The 16,398-nt window shown below is 42.0% G+C and overlaps 1 protein-coding gene across 2 annotated transcripts in view; it reads left to right on the forward strand.

Annotated features, from left to right (window-relative positions):
• The window catches only part of MED14 (mediator complex subunit 14), a 39,622-nt gene that overhangs the window by 14,506 nt on the left and 8,718 nt on the right, over positions 1-16,398 (forward strand). For both annotated transcript variants that reach the window (XM_069945165.1, XM_069945166.1), the window contains exons 9-24: positions 309-459; positions 538-649; positions 1,990-2,115; positions 2,596-2,674; positions 3,198-3,357; positions 3,457-3,651; positions 3,771-3,905; positions 4,935-5,011; positions 7,195-7,355; positions 7,440-7,586; positions 7,683-7,774; positions 7,859-8,011; positions 9,491-9,760; positions 10,180-10,317; positions 10,788-10,896; positions 13,167-13,292. In XM_069945165.1, the coding sequence (XP_069801266.1) occupies positions 309-459; positions 538-649; positions 1,990-2,115; positions 2,596-2,674; positions 3,198-3,357; positions 3,457-3,651; positions 3,771-3,905; positions 4,935-5,011; positions 7,195-7,355; positions 7,440-7,586; positions 7,683-7,774; positions 7,859-8,011; positions 9,491-9,760; positions 10,180-10,317; positions 10,788-10,896; positions 13,167-13,292 (2,231 nt within the window). The remainder of the gene's footprint in view (positions 1-308; positions 460-537; positions 650-1,989; positions 2,116-2,595; positions 2,675-3,197; positions 3,358-3,456; positions 3,652-3,770; positions 3,906-4,934; positions 5,012-7,194; positions 7,356-7,439; positions 7,587-7,682; positions 7,775-7,858; positions 8,012-9,490; positions 9,761-10,179; positions 10,318-10,787; positions 10,897-13,166; positions 13,293-16,398) is intronic.

Consider the following 16,398-nt stretch of genomic DNA (forward strand, 5'->3'; position numbering starts at 1 on the left):
TTATAGTCCATTCCTGGCTTTGGCTCATAAAAATCTGTCAGAATATCTGCGGGTGTAATAGGGCCCTAAGGCTTCACAAACTTTATCTACTGGGGCTTCACCCAACAGACCAAAGTGATGCCAGGGCCTCACCAGAGGGACAATGAGGGTTGACCATAAAACAGTTGGGAGTCAGACTTCTGTCAGGCTAATGTTGATGGCCTGTCTTAAGGATAGGTTGTGAATTTTTAAAACACAGAAAACCCCTTTTAATCATCAGTAATTTCTTACATGTTAAGAGTTGACATATCAGTTTTATTTTGTTACAGCCAACAGATACTAGGAAGAAAAACAGGTACAGCTTCTGTTCACAAGGTCACCGTAAAGATCGATGAGAGTGATGGCTCTAAACCATTGCAGATATCCCACGAGCCTCCACTGCCAACTTGTGATTCTAAATTAATAGAAAGAGCCATGAGGGTAAGTTGGTTCTCAGTAAGGGGTTTCTTTGTTACTTATTCAGTTTACACATTTATGACTCCACCCTGTGTTTTCTAGATTGACCATCTGTCTATAGAAAAACTGCTAATCGACAGTGTACACGCTCGATCACATCAGAAGCTACAGGAGTTAAAAGCCATCTTAAAGAATTTCAACCCAAATGACAATTGTAGGTATACTTACATCTGCAGTGTATCTGTATAATAGCAGTTATAAAAGTTCTGGATTATTAGAAAAGTTAAAGGGGTAGTGCGGCAGTAAACAATTATTCACAGAATAACACACATTACAAAGTTATACAACTTTGTAATGTATGTTATGCCTGTGAATGGCCCCCACCCGTGTACCCGGAAGTGTGGTGCGCTATACATACCTATCACGTACCGACTCGTCTCCGATCTTCAGTCTGCGATGTCGTCTTCGGACGGCCCGGCCGAATCCCTCAGAGCGTCCTGAGTGCCGGCCGCCCTCTTCAGCGTCATCAGGTGCTCAGCTGCGATTGGCTGAGCACAGTTATGCTCAGCCAATCGCGGCTGAGCAGCCGATGACGCGGCAGAGGGCGGCCGGCACTCAGGACGCTCGGAGGGATTCGGCCGAAGACTACGTCGCTGACTGAAGATCGGAGACGAGTCGGCACGTGACAGGTATGTATAGCGCACCACACTTCCGGGTACACGGGTGGGGGTGGTGGGACACGGGCAAGGGGGCCATTCACAGACATTACATACATTACAAAGTTGTATAACTTTGTAATGTGTGTTATTCTGTGAATAATTGTTTACCACTGCACTACCCCTTTAAAATATATATTATTTTTGACTCCTTGAGTAACTAGATGAGTCTCATGATTAGCTATGTACACTCCGTTTTCTGCTGAGATATCAGGCTGTGTTGCATTGCTGTCCCAGATCCAGTATTTCCAGTTGTTTTTACCACATACCTGTGTAATTGCGTAGTTAGGTTAGAAATACATATATCCATCTAATTCAACCTTTTGTAATTAAAGGGGTTATCCAGTGTGGGGGCACTTTTTGGGGGGGGACCGGGGAGGAGGTGGCTGAAATAAAAGACGTCCACTCACCTCCCCGGTTCCAGCGGCGGGTCACTCATCGCGGCGCTCCGGTACCCGGTTCCCGGCCGCTTCCTGGTGTCTGACGCCGCCCGAGACGCTACGTCTCAGGGCCACTCAGCCACTCGGTGATGGAGGCGGGATCCGAGCGGACTTCACACGGATCCCGCCTCCTTCACTGAGTGGCTGAGCGGCCCTGAGACGTAGCGTCTCCGGCGGCGTCAGACACCAGGAACCGGGGACCGGAGCGCCGCGATGAGTGACCCACCGCTGGAACCGGGGAGGTGAGTGGACGTCTTTTATTTCAGCCAACTCCTCCCCGGTTCCCCCCAGAAAGTGCCCCCAGGCTGGATAACCCCTTTAACCATAGAGTTTTGAAATATTGAGATATAATGCACAAATAGGTTATGAAAACAGTATATTATTTTCTTTTATTGCAGCATTTGTGGAAACGGCCCTTCCAACATTAGTGATCCCCATTCTGGAGCCCTGTGGGCGGTCAGAATGTCTTCACGTGTTTGTAGATCTTCATTCAGGAATGTTTCAGCTCATGCTTTATGGATTTGGTAAGATTTGATTTGTATGTTTGTAAATAGTGGTGAGGGTAATAATCTATGTGACTTTTTTAAGGTGCTTGTGCATTGCTAACCTGTGGAAATGTTACACTATGGTAAGACATGCTAAGCAGAGACAGTAAGACTCAGGCAATGTCCTTGGATTCCGATGATTTATGTGGATATGTTACTTCGGATATACATACACCTTTTATAGCAGTGGTAATCACAAATAACAGTAGCTTCTTTGAGCAGGGTAATGTGCCCTGCTACACTAAAAAAAATGGATCAGGACTGGTTTTAGCAACGTGTTATAGAGTTCAAGGAGTTTACTGTGCCACAGAATTCCCCAGAACTCAATATAATGCTGATAAAACAAGAATCATAGGCGCCCATTCAACAACTTATCTGACTTGGATGAGGTGACCTACTCAAAGTTACGTTGATGGCATTCACTTTAAACCCTTTAAATGAAAATGTTTTCTCTTGTAGATCAGACCACATTAGATGATATTGAGAAATCCATCAATGATGACATGAAAAAAATAATTCCTTGGCTTCAGCAACTAAAGTAAGTGTTCAAGCTATCCTTTTTTACTTATTTTAGTCTCATATGTTTTTTTTATAGCATGGTGCTCTTGCTTGCTTTTCTTTATTGTGCCTTAAGCTTTACTCACACGTCCACAAGTGCTGTCCACAGTTTTAGATCCGACTGCGGACAGCACTTTGTGCCTCCGTAGATGTCTGCAATTCATGGGCCACTTCATTTTATAGAATAACCCATGCTTCAGTTGTGGATCCGCACTATGACATGTCCTATTTGTTTGCGGCACGGATCACTGCCTATTCACGGATCCCCAAAATTGTGGATGTGTGAACAGGCACATAGAAGCCCATTTGTCTATAATTGTGGATCCGCAATTACAGACAAATTTTGCGGATGTGTGAATGAGGCTTTTGTCAATTCTATTGGTCACAACTCATTTGTTTTAGGCCTGTATTTGTTAGTCATAGGCCAGCCTTTATTATATGAGCTCAGCTGCTGAAATTCTCTTACACAGTAATTTTATGTTGTTATCTTCCTTTTATTACAGGTTCTGGCTTGGACAGCAGCGTTGTAAGCATTCGGTGAAGCATCTTCCCACTGTGTGCAGTGAGTCTTTGCATATAACAAACTATGCCAACCATCCCATTAGCAATCTTTCCAAACATAAGCTGTTCATCAAACTGACACGTCTTCCACAGTATTACATAGTGAGTAATGGATTGATTTTTAAACTGTTACTTTTTAAGTTCATTGTAGTTAAAAAAAAAAAAAATACAACTCTGAACCTGTTCCTTTTGTGAATTTAGGTAGTGGAGATGCTTGAGGTTGGCGGTAATCCAACAGAACTGGAATACAACTACCACTTCTTGTCAGTCAGTCACAACGATGGGGAAGATAACCCACCGACTGCACTTTTGCTACAGCGCTTCAAGACAAATGTTGATGAGTTGTCTTTTGATGGAACGTGGAGAAAACAAGGGAAAGCCGGCTGTAAACGCAAAGTAAGATTTTCACCCTGTATAAAAATTGTGTTGGTGTACTGGCCTTAAAGCGCACCCGCATGCTGCACCTGTTTTTAGATATTTTCGCTGCCTATATTACTTAATTTACTTTCTTCCAGCTTTCTGGTGATCAGGGTTCTCCAGAGTCCAAGAAGCCAAAGCGGACAGGAGAAATGTGTGCCTTTAATAAAGTGCTTGCTCACTTTGTGGCCATGTGTGACTCAAACATGCCGTTTATTGGACTTCGAACAGAAGTGAGTGTGAATTCCTCTTTTTGAATGAATAAACTCCATTGAAAACGGGGAACTAAATACAGACCCCTAATACTATTTGTTTGTGTCTGTAAGCATCTTTTTATGTCATTTCTTGGTATTCCCCCATTACAGTTTGTTTTCATCTCTAATTTAAAGGGGTTTTCCAGGGAAAAAAAATTGATGGCCTGCCCTCATGCCGCGTTTACACGGAACGATTATCATGCGAATTTGCACGATAACGATCGAATTCGAACGATAATCGTACGTGTAAACGCAGCGAATGATCAAGCGACTAGTGAGAAATTGTTCATTTTGATCTTACATGTTCTAAAATCGCAAAACGATTTTTCCGTACCATATATCGTTCCGTCTAAGTGCTGATTGTTCTAAAAAAAACATCATTCTTTTGATATCGTTAAACATACGATCGGGCGAATTATCACTCCGTGTAAATGCAGCGTTAGGAAAGGCCATCAATCGCTGATTAATGGGCTGCCAAAAAGCCAGCACTCCTAGCTGATCAGCTGTTCTGTGGGGCTGCCGTAACCAAATCTGTGCAGTGTAAGGGGCGGAACAGTTGGTTCCATACGCTTTGTAGTGGCCAGGCCTGGTTACTGCAGTTCCCATTCAGGGATACTGACTGCAATGTGTTTATTGTGGTCAGCTTCTTCCTACATTGCCTTGATTGTATAGATAGTAGAGGTGAGTCCTCGGCATTTCAGTACCGGTGGCTGAAGAAGTTGAATGCAGCCCTAGGGAGTCTGTGAAAACATGGATACAGCCATAGGCTTGAGTTGCGCTCATCTGTACTAGATACTTATTGTGAGACTGATTGCACAGCTGCACATTTTTATCACTAATGGAGCATAGTAGCACTCCTTACACACACCTAGAAATGTCTCTGAACACAGTCTTGTCTATGGCTGTACTATGTCTAGTGCTTAGGTGGTCTAGCCACACACCACCATGGGTGAAGCACAACCTTTATTATTACTAATCATCATTTTTATTTTGCCTGTGTTTTTACAGTTGTCCAACATGGACATTCCCCATCAAGGTGTCCAGATAGAAGGGGATGGCTTCAGCCATGCTATTAGAATACTAAGGTAAATTGAGTACTGTTCTGCAATATTTGCTTTTCTATTTTAAAAAAATATGAGGATGATAAACTTGTAAAGGGTAATTGTTATAGATTCTTCTGATCAAATAATGTGACAATGGTTATGCTATTCACTTCACTATTTGAGTAGTAGGAACAAGCAGTTATAGGCTTTAACTATTATGGGATATTTGGCTCCAACTCTAGTTGTCAGCATAAGACCAATATACAGTCAATGTAAATCTGGTATATGTGCCAAAAATGCCTGATTGAAACTCTGTAGGGTCTCAGTGTGCAGGTGGTTTCTAACAGATTTGGGCAGCAGGACACTGACTGAAGACCAATTAGGTTGATATCAAAATGTTTGAAGTAATTGTACATAATTGTACTATTTTTTTTTCCCTTCTTTTAAAGTGTCCTGATGACACACAGTCCCTGCCGTTCACCACTTCCTGGTCCCTATCGTGACTGCTCTCCTAGCTAGTGAGCACTCCCTCTCCCTTTCACCCCCCCCCCCCCCCCCCCAAGTAGAGCCCCAGATACTTCGCCCGTCCTGAAAGTCCTGCTCCAGAAGCAAGTCCCACCGTGGAGAAAATGCCGCCCGGTGGTCTATGCGTGCTGTTTGTAAATGACTTGATGCATGCTCTAGTGATTTTGTATGGAGGTTGGGCTCATATCTTGTCATTTACATATAGCGCGCGCAGACCGTCGGGCGGTAATTTCTGGAGCGGGACTTGCAGGGTGAGCTAAGTATCCTGGACTCTACTGGGGGTTGGGCAGGCTCTGCTCCAAGTGCCAAGGTGAAAGGGGTCCTTTAAGTCATGACATCACTAGGAGGTGGAGACAGTGGCGGCCATACACCAGAATAGAGGGAAATAGGCCATATGTTTGGAAACAGCTTGGTGGTACTAATAAACTGTCAACTGTTATACACTGCATCACACTGGCTGTAACCTGAGCCACAAAAATTGTCCACCAAAATCTTGCACTGTAGTGGGTATCTAGCAGTAGAGAGTGGCAGAGCTGATGATATGACTGTGGATAAGGACGTGTGACTAAGCTGCACTGTCTAACTGGCTCCAGTAAAGGTCTAGTTGTGCCCCAGTATAAGAAAATGGTTATGTTCTTATAAGAATTTTTACTATCTGCTATATGAAAAAAAATTAAAGCTTACCCTAAATCTTTAAACTAGTTGCTTTTGGCTACATCTTTGACCACACTTACTCAGCCTGCGCTGTGAGGTATCCATCTGGGATGCTTTTACTATGTTTCGTACTGAGCTGCATTTCCTTTTACCTTACAGTCCAGCTCATTTCTGTTGGGTTTAGATCATTTGGCTGGAGACCAGGACATCTGATGCAGAACTTCATCACTCTCCTTTGCCAGATAGTTCTTATAGGTCATATCCTGTTAAACTAAATGACGGGCCTGCAGAGCTGATGGGAGGGTGTGTAGCTGCTGAATTAATAAGTTGTCCTTGGTGTCACCAGCATAGCACTCACACTGTCAAACCTCTTCCCTAATCTATAATAGTTGGGAACCTACCATCCATTGGCCTTCTGTAGGTGATACAGAAGTATAGTGGTTGGAACTGAAAATCTCAAATTTGGACTAATCAATCCAAAATCATATTTGCATTTGTCTGATATTTCCTTGCTATTTAAAGTTCTTCTTAATGCTATGTTCACACATTATTTCCGTCGGTCTTTTTTTTTTTTTCTAACCAAAGCCAAGAGTGGATTAAAAACACAGAACCTGTGCAGATCTTTCCATTATAATTTTGCTCTGTCAATTCCACTCCTGATTTTGGTTGAAAAAAGACTGACTGAAATACTTTGTGTGAACATAGCCTAAAGGCATCTTACAGTGTATTGTAAAAAAAAAAAAGATGCTTCTAGAATTAAAACCTATATTTACCAAGTCCCTGGGCCTCCAGACTTCTGTCTACTTCCCACCTCAGGCAAGTGCTTGTTCCAGGACCTGCCTGCTCAGTCAATCATTGGCTGCATTAGTGTCCCTTCTTGGCCAGTGATAGGTTGCTCGTCTTAGAAGTGGAAAGAGGGAGGGAGACTGGAGGACTAGTTAAAAATATGTTTTTATCCAACCGCCTCGGCAGGATTTTTTTTTTTTTAATTATGCTGGAATGCCCCTTTTTAAGCTTTATTTTAACTTTTCTATTTGTGTTTAAAGAGTTCCTCCATGTAAAGGAATTTGTGAAGAAACCCAGAAGGCACTAGAACAGTCACTTCTCGATTGCACTTTCCGCTTGCAAGGCAGGAATAATCGCACATGGGTAGCAGAGCTCGTGTTTGCAAACTGTCCTCTAAACAGTACTTCCTCTAGGGAACAAGGTAGGTGGGATTGTTTGCAGTCTTTGTACATAGCGATTGTGCCAAAATTTAAGAAATATTAAACCTCATTTTTTTTATGTGTAGGTCCAACACGACATGTGTACTTGACGTATGAAAATCCTCTTTCGGAACCAGTAGGGGGACGCAAAGTGGTAGAAATGTTCCTAAATGACTGGAACAGCATTGCACGATTGTATGAATGTGTGTTGGAATTTTCACGGTGTTTACAAGGTAATCTCTACCTCTAAATATTGTTAGGTTTTCTGCTCTCTGGATAATCCCTTAATTTCATCACCAGCTAATTTTTTTTTTCTTTTCCTCTCCAAGACATACCACCCCACTTAAACCTTTTCTCCGAGGTCAGGTTATACAATTATCGCAAACTTATCCTGTGTTACGGGCAAACAAAAGGGAGCTCGGTAAGTGAAAGGCTGTTTTAGGACGTCTTACATATGCAATGCTTTATAGTGCTCTCCTATAATTTGTTTTCATCTACATTGCAGATAAGTATTCAGTGGAGTTCAATTCACCATATATTTCACATATCCCTTGGGACAACTGGACCTAATTCAGGTTGCAGTAACTGTCATAATATCATCCTTCACCAGCTGCAGGAAATGTTCAACAAAATACCAAATGTGGTACAGTTATTACAGGTACATGAGGATTATTGTCTGTTTATTTTTCAGTGGTTTACTAGATCTTGAAAAGTTGTTTAAGGGCAGCTTCACACACAACGGATTGCAGCAGAAATCTCGCTGAGAGTTTTGTGGCGAGATCCGATCCAAGGTCCTCTCAGTTCCTGTGTGAATACATACTTGCAGGGGATTTTTGAGACCGCTGTGAGTATGTAAATCACCTAGCCCCTTAACACACACGCTGCTGCCAGCCCATACATTACCCGTCATTGCTCTTGCTTGTTGCATGGGCTCCCGGCTTCCGGCTCTACCGCTCAGCCAGTCTGATTGGCTGAGCAGGAAGTTGGGAACCTGTGCAGCAAGCAAGAGCAATGACGGGTAATGTGTGCACCGGCAGCAGGTGGGTTAAGGGGGCGCGTGATTTACATACTCGCAACGGTCTCAAAGAAAAAAATATTTCTTTCAAATCAAATGATGTCAGAAAGTTATATAGATTTGTAAATTACTTTTTTAAATCTATCTCAAGTCTTCCAGTACTTATCAACTGCTGTATATCCTGCAGGAAGTGGTGTATTCTTTATAATCTGACACAGTGCTCTCTGCTGCCACCTCTGTCGGTGTCAGAAACTGTCCAGAGCAGGAGATGTTTTCTATGGGGATTTGCTGCTGCTCTGGACAGTTCCTGACATGGACAGAGGTGGCAGCAGAGAGCACTGTGTCAGACTGAAAAGAATATACCTTTTTCCTGCAGGACATAAAGCAGCTAAGTAGTGAAAAACTTGAGCTTTTTTAATTAACTGGGGTACCCCTTTAATCAAATCAAAAAAATCTATATATCACAGAGCTGAACTTCCTTGTGTTTATTGGCAATAACAGGTCTACTTTTAACATTACTTAGATACAAAAAAAAAAAAAAAAAAAAAAAAAAAAGCAAAATACCTCCTGCAGTAGTACACATTAATGGTATTGTTCACATGCTGAGACAATTGTTCTCAGGGGATTCTATTTTCCACATGAAGGGAATACACATGGAATGCCAAGGACACATAACGTTATACATGCTATCTAGGGAGACTCTATGATTATTCCCCCTCTGTATAGGAGCATCTTAATACTCTTCACTGTATTATAGTGTCTGCTTCCGTCAATACTTTATGCACAGTTTTTTAGAGCCATTGTTACCAGCAACTCTGTAGAAGAAGATGGCTGCAACTCATGGAATAAAAAACATAAAATGTCCTTTAAAATACAATTTATCGTTAAGTAAAAACTATACTAGCAAGTAAATAGACAAAATAGTGATTCCCTTTAACTAGCCCCAATTATTACATGGGTGTGTTGTCATTGTATTACAATTAGTGGAGTAAAATCATTCTGTTAGAAGTGATAAATGGAATATTTCTTGGAAGACAAACGCACTGTTTATCTTGTGTTATAACGGATATAGACATCACTGGATATCAGCAGCTTGACCTATTCTTTTTATTTTCCTGATAGGTATTGTTTGATACTCAAGCTCCTTTAAATGCCATCAACAAACTTCCAACAGTGCCGATGCTAGGACTTACACAGCGGATCAATACGGCGTACCAGTGCTTTTCTATACTCCCCCAGTCTCCTACACACATTCGTTTGGCCTTCAGAAATATGTATTGTATAGACATCTACTGTAGAAGCAGGGGAGTAGTGGCAATACGTGACGGAGCCTACAGTCTTTTTGACAACAGCAAAATTGTTGAAGGTTTTTGTCCTGCACCAGGACTGAAGGTGTGTACCATCTGTGTATTTTATGTGGTGACTCTTTTTATTTTTTTTTACCTTTTTAATTATATAGTCTTCAGCTATTAGAATGCTTGGTTCAAGGAGGGCAGTATAATGGGAGGAAGTCGTAGGCATGTTATTTTTACAATAAATTTCCTTTTAGGGTGCGTTCACATGTACAGCATCCGCAGCAGATTTGATGTAAGTAACTGAACATAGCATCAAGTCTGCTGCAGATCCTATATATATAATTGGTGTGTGTGTATATATATATATATATATATATATATATATATATATATATATATATATATATATATATATATATATATATATATTAATATTACATAGTATAACTACAGACTGTAATATTTACTTTTATTTCTGGGTTATTTTGTCATGTAAAAATTTTTTATATTATACAGACATTCTTAAACATGTTTGTGGATAGCAATCAGGATGCAAGGAGACGATCGGTTAATGAAGATGACAATCCACCATCGCCTATTGGGGGTGATATGATGGACTCCTTAATATCCCAATTTCAGCCGCAGACACAGCAGGTAGTGTGCATAAATGACAAAACGCTGGTGCAAAAATGTCTTTACATCAACCTATAGTCTAAATGGTGGGAGAAGCTGCAGGAGTTTAACCAGCTGTGGTATAACTGCTGGGGGCCAGATGTTATGTTCTACACAATGGGAATACATGGGATACATCATGTTTGGGGCATGTTATAGCTGTTATTTAGCTGCTATTAAGATTGTCAGAAGGTTCAGGGAATGTGAAATGTGTGAAAATGCAGAGAACTTACTACGCTGCATCCGAAACCACTGTGGAGGGGTTTAATAAAACTGCTTTTACCTATAGGTATCAAACATGTGGATAGATATTTCATATATATACTCTACCAAAAGCTCGCAACAAATCCTGTGTGATCTGTTCTTTATGCCCGAGGGAGGTTGGGTACTCCAGAGTGGAGAAGAAGGTACAGGGAAGTTTAACTTGAGCTCTTTTCATTTCATATTAACAGTTTGCAAAGCAGTCTGGGGCATCCAGTGCTTATCCTCTTACTTCTCCAACTTCATCATACCATAACACTGTTACTCCTTCCCCAGTGATGATGCACTCTCAGTCACCAGGTGAGCTTCAGTTGATTTCTATAAAAAAAAAAATCTTACAGCCACTAGGACGCATCTCTCTTAGGGTGGTATTACACAGGCCAATGGGGGCCCGATAATACCTCTAAACGAGCGCCGATCTGCTAGATCGGCATTAGTTTACTGAGCCTATCAATCACACAGGCCGATAATCGTTTAACAAGGGCTGCAGGGACATCGTTACCCATGTCCTTGCAGCCTTTGTTTAAACTGTAGACATACTTATCCAGGTTGCAGGGCTTTTCTTCCTCTGAGCTTCTCCCCGGGTCCCGCTGGAGCTTCACAGCGGCTTATCTCAGCTGACAGACGGCTCAGCCAATCACTGGCCGGTCCCGGCCCTGTGATTGGCAGAGCAGCCTGTCAGCTGAGACAGGCCGTTGTGAAGCTGGAGCACGCCGGGACCTGGGGAGAAGCTCAGAGGAAGAGGAGCCTTGCAACCTGGATAGGTATGTATTCCTCTTTGCATATCGTCAGCCGCGCACTGCTATTACACGTAGCCGTGCGCTGTCGCCGCCCGACGATTATAGGTCAGAACCTATATCGACGATCATCGGCTGATAGTTGTCTATTACACGGAACGATAATCGGCCAGATAGGGCCGATTCGACCGATTATCGTTCCGTGTAATAGTACCGTTGGAGTGTGCATACAATTATTTGCATTGTCCCTCTCTGGACAATGTCTGCTCCACTTTTTCCAGGTAGTTTAAAATAATTTAAAAAAATTAAAACCGTATGCAATACATGTCGAGTGAATGAGCATCTATGGAATAGTTTTCAGTAATGTGTTACCTTTTCCAGTAATTTTAATATTTAAAGTGTTAGCACTAAAGATGAGCACAACTCGAACATGCAAAGATTCCAATTGTTCCACATTTGAATAGTGGTGGCTGAAGAAGTAAGATGCAGCCCTAGGAAGTCCGGGAAAACCTGGATACAGCCATAGACTCTCTAAAGCTACATTCACACATCCGTTGTGTCCGTAATTGCGGACAGAACATAAGACCAATGCTATCTAATGGCCTCAATCACACGTCCCTATGTGTGTATGAGGCTGCGATCCGTGCCACAAAAGAAAAGGACATAGTAATGTGGACCACACTTTTGCGGCCCGGATCGCTATGATAATTAAGTAGGAATGTAGTGCTCCGTGAAGCACAGAGCACTACAGATGCATATTCGTTGTGCGGGCCGCGGTTGCGGGCTGCACTACGGGTGTGGGAATATAGCCTAAGGATGTATCTAACTACTCCAACTATTGGTATTCAAATGTAGAGCTATCGGACTCCGGCTTTGTCAAGTTGCGTTCATCTCTAGTGCTAACACTTTTTTAGTTCACTCTTGGTCAGTGCTGGTTAGTATTTTAAGCCAAAACAAAGAGTGAGCCTAAATGAGGCTGATGCTCAGTATTTTGCAACCATAACTAGGAGTGGATTAAAAACACAGAAAGGCTATGTTCGCACACTGTTAAAATTAAGTGGATGGCCATCATTTAATGGAAAATAATTGCCATTATTTTAAAACAACACCTGTTGTTTTGAAATACCAGCAGTTATTTGCTGTTAAATGGCGGCCCTCCACGCAATTTCAACAGTGTGTCACCATAGCCTTTCTGTGTTTTTAATCCACTCCTAGTTATGGTTGCAAAATACTGAGCAAAAATACTGTGTGGGAACATAGCCACAAAGTGCAAATCAAGTGAATTATACATGTTTTATGTATTTGTTTCACTCCTAGTTTTGGCTAAAAGCACTCGCCAAAATACTTCTTAGGATAACAGTCATATTATATTCAAGTAGAGAACAAAATAAAAAGGTGCTTGCTTACTACCATATATAAACATAATTTTTTAGAATATCGATCTCCTGTTAAGTTGCATAAATGTAAAAGATAGACAAACGGTTTAAAGTAGTGAAAACGATAGAGAGAGCACTTTTAGGGCATCAACATTCTGGTAATTCCTAAAATTATATAAATTTCCGTTTCCACCGCATCTCCCTTTGCAAAAAATCTCATGGTGGCAATCAAAAATCATAAATGTGTTGGGGCATTGGGAAATATGTAAGCCATGCACTTTTTTTTTTTTTAGATACATAAAGTATCTAAAGTCTTAGAAATGTGCACATTTTTTTCTGATTGTCAATCATTACATTTCCACTTTGTCCCTGTTTTGCTCGTCCCAAAAATGTATTAAGAGTGTCTGCACTAAATTGACATTCCCAGCATTACCTTTCCCCCATGTTTCCTCATTAGGGACCTTGCAAAGTTCTCCTAGTGGAGCACTGCGAGCACCTTCTCCTGCATCATTTGGTCCCACACAGTCACCTTCTTCCCTTGGAATTACAATGGTTCCAACGCCTAACTTTGCAAGTCCTCATGGTAAGTGTGTTTATACAGAATTTTATTCATTTTTTTTTTCTTCAAATGTATGTTAATTTTCATAATTGTTGTGATACTCGGCTCAAGCTAGATTTAGGGGTTAGCTGCTTTTATGTTTTATTGTGAACAGTTTGTGTAATGAACATTTGTTATATGATATATTAATGTGTTCAAATAATTAATTTCATTCAACAATAGCAGCAAGTGCTTAAAGGGTTTGTCCCATCTGCTGATATTTCAAATTGGCACAGCTGTGACCCTGCTTGCTTCCTGGTTCGGAGGGATTGGGGGGTGGGGATTGCAGTGCCAGGCCGCAGCGGTGCCGAGCTGAATCAGCCCAGCTTTGCTGCATCTCCTAGTGAGGTTACATATCTCTAGGGACAATCCAAGCCCTGAAGACGTGTTACCTCACTGAGGGAGAGGGAGTAAAACCATACTAGCCACACTCCCTGAGGTCCCAATAACCCAGATTGGCAGTTCAGGAACCTAAGCAACGAGCTGACAGCAGTACAGTGACATCAAGGGGCCAAACTTTAAAAGAAAGCAATTTTTAAAATAGAGTATTTTGCGAAATTGCTTTCTTTTGCGTTTCGTTTCACCTAACAAAAGTTTAGGTGATGGGGTTACCCCTTGAAGTCTATCTAGCAATTACTTTCGCTATATGAGCTATTGTTCAGGGCCAGTTCCCTTACCCACTTGTCACTGAAAAAGTTTGGCTGCTACTTTTTCTCCTTTTTTTTATTTATTTATTTTATATTGAAGGGATTGTTTGGTTTTTAACAACCCCTCAAAAAGAAACCCTGAGAACAAGCTGATCTTTGGGAGACATGATCATCTAGCGTCACTTTGGGGAGACAGTTACATTGCAATAGATAGATCAATGTAGGAATGCATTGACATGTTGTTGTATGTAGATTGAGAGGAGCCCTCTGTAGCAGATCCTTTGGCTGTTGTAGCTGCTTTGGCTCATATACCAGTTCTCTCACAAATGGGCTATCCACACACATGCATTAAAAGGATATACGGATAGGGATTATTTTATTTGGTTGAAATTGAATTGCTGACCTAAATCACCAGACCTAATTCCTTACAAAAAAAAAAAAAAAATGTGAGTGATTGCAGGTAATCTCTTTCCCAGCACACGCTTGTGACATGCTAGGGGACTAGGAAGCTGAGATATATGGAGTTATTTAGCAGTATTGGTATGACACCTGCTGGTCACTGGTTATTTCTCCTCTATGACCATGCAGTCTTGAAACTGCCATTGGCTCCCCGTCCTGGCAGCCTTCTGCCTTCGGCCACAAGAAGCCGCTGCTTCTTCCAGCTCCTCATAGAAGAAGTGACGGGGTGTTTACTACTGGGGAGGGGGCGGGTTACTGCAGGTAAGGTCACCTACTGGGGCTTAAAACAAAAGGGGATTGGGGGGGGGGGGGGGCTAACTATGTGGAGGTTCGGTACATGGTAAATTCTACTTACTGTGCAGACAACGAATCGGTGGGTAAATGGCTGCTGCATGGTTGCACAGAAGGCCTCCTATACTATATGAATGCACAGAAAACGTAACCAGTATAGAGGTAAAGTGGTGGCTTGTTTACTATACGGGATTACGGAGCAGCCTAAATACTATTTGGGGGCACATATTGGGTATAACTGCTTGACTGGGGCAAAGATGGAGCATTGTTACTGTGTGACTGAGGCTGCGATGTTTATTTCGCAAAAACATTAAGATTTAAAGTGACACTGTCACCCCCTTTTTGCATTATGACTTCTTTACACAGGTAAATTTAGCAGTTTTCATACCTTATTTTATATCATACGTCATGGTGCTTGTTCCAGTAAAAAGTTAACTTTTATCATCTGCGGATTGTGCTATCTGGGCGGGACTTGATGCCTTAGGTGCCACTTAGCCACGCCTACAACATCGTGGTTGGCTCCGCCCCATGACGCCGTTGCCGGATAAGCCCCGCCTCTCAACAGCCATTGGAACAGGCCAACCAAAATGGCTAGGGCCCCCCCCTCCCCCCCTCCTCTATGTGGCGATGACCTCAAGGTGGTTGGGCCAACTGTGGTGTTATGGGCGGAGCTAAGTGGCGCTTCAGATGGCACAATCCGCAGATGATAAAAGATCACTTTTTACTGGAACAAGCACAATGACGTATGATATAAAATAAGTTATGAAAACTTTATCCTTTATAATTTAGCCTTTACACCTGTGTAGAGATGTCAGAATGCAAGAAGGAGGTGACGGTGTCACTTTAAATTGTCCATGCTATAAACTGTCATATTGGCCAACCCTAGCAGTAGCCCTTAACACGTTTTGTTACCTTCCTTTCTTATTGATATTTCACTGGCGGTTCATTATTTATGTGCTGTGCCTATGAGAGGACCATCACCCGATAATGATGGCATGTGTCTGCTTGCTCTGTCATATTTTCAGTGCTAAAAAAAAAGTGAAAATTGTATTATGTATATCTGTACTGTCTACAACACCTACTATGTGACTAGCTAGTTTAGCTAGTTCCCGCTGCCTGTTTATTCTAGATTACATTATATTATTAGGTCCTTTACTATGGCCCAGCTGAAGTGCCAAAACACACGCTTAAAGGGGATTTCTGGTTTATGTAATAAAGTCCCTTATCCTTCTAGTGTTCCTCTGTGTTTCTGAGACCATTCCCCTTCATGCCATCCTCACGTAGCTTGGTACTAGAAAGGCCTTTGTATCAGTTCGATACCATCCGGACACGTTGTAGCTTCACATATGGCAAAATGCACTGAACTATAAAGCATATAGTTTTAAAAGCATCATTGTTTTCTTTGTTGGGCTCCATTAACACGGAGCAAAACAGGCGGAATCCCGCCAGCCTCCCTGTCATAATGACAGTCTATGAGATGCTCGCGCACCTCCTCTCTGCGTCTCTCCGCGCTGAAGAATAGACATGTCCATTCTTCAGCTCGGAGAGAGGAGGCGTGCGAGCCTCACATAGACTGTCATTATGACAGGGAGGCTGTGAATGGAGCCTAACAGAAACCATGTTAAGAGTGCTGAATCGGTCATAGAGCAGACCCATGCAGCTGGCAATGGACCCTTTATGACTTATAATGTGGT

The sequence above is a fragment of the Dendropsophus ebraccatus genome, chromosome 11 (genome assembly GCF_027789765.1).
Source record: "Dendropsophus ebraccatus isolate aDenEbr1 chromosome 11, aDenEbr1.pat, whole genome shotgun sequence".
NCBI classification, from domain to species: domain Eukaryota; kingdom Metazoa; phylum Chordata; class Amphibia; order Anura; family Hylidae; genus Dendropsophus; species Dendropsophus ebraccatus.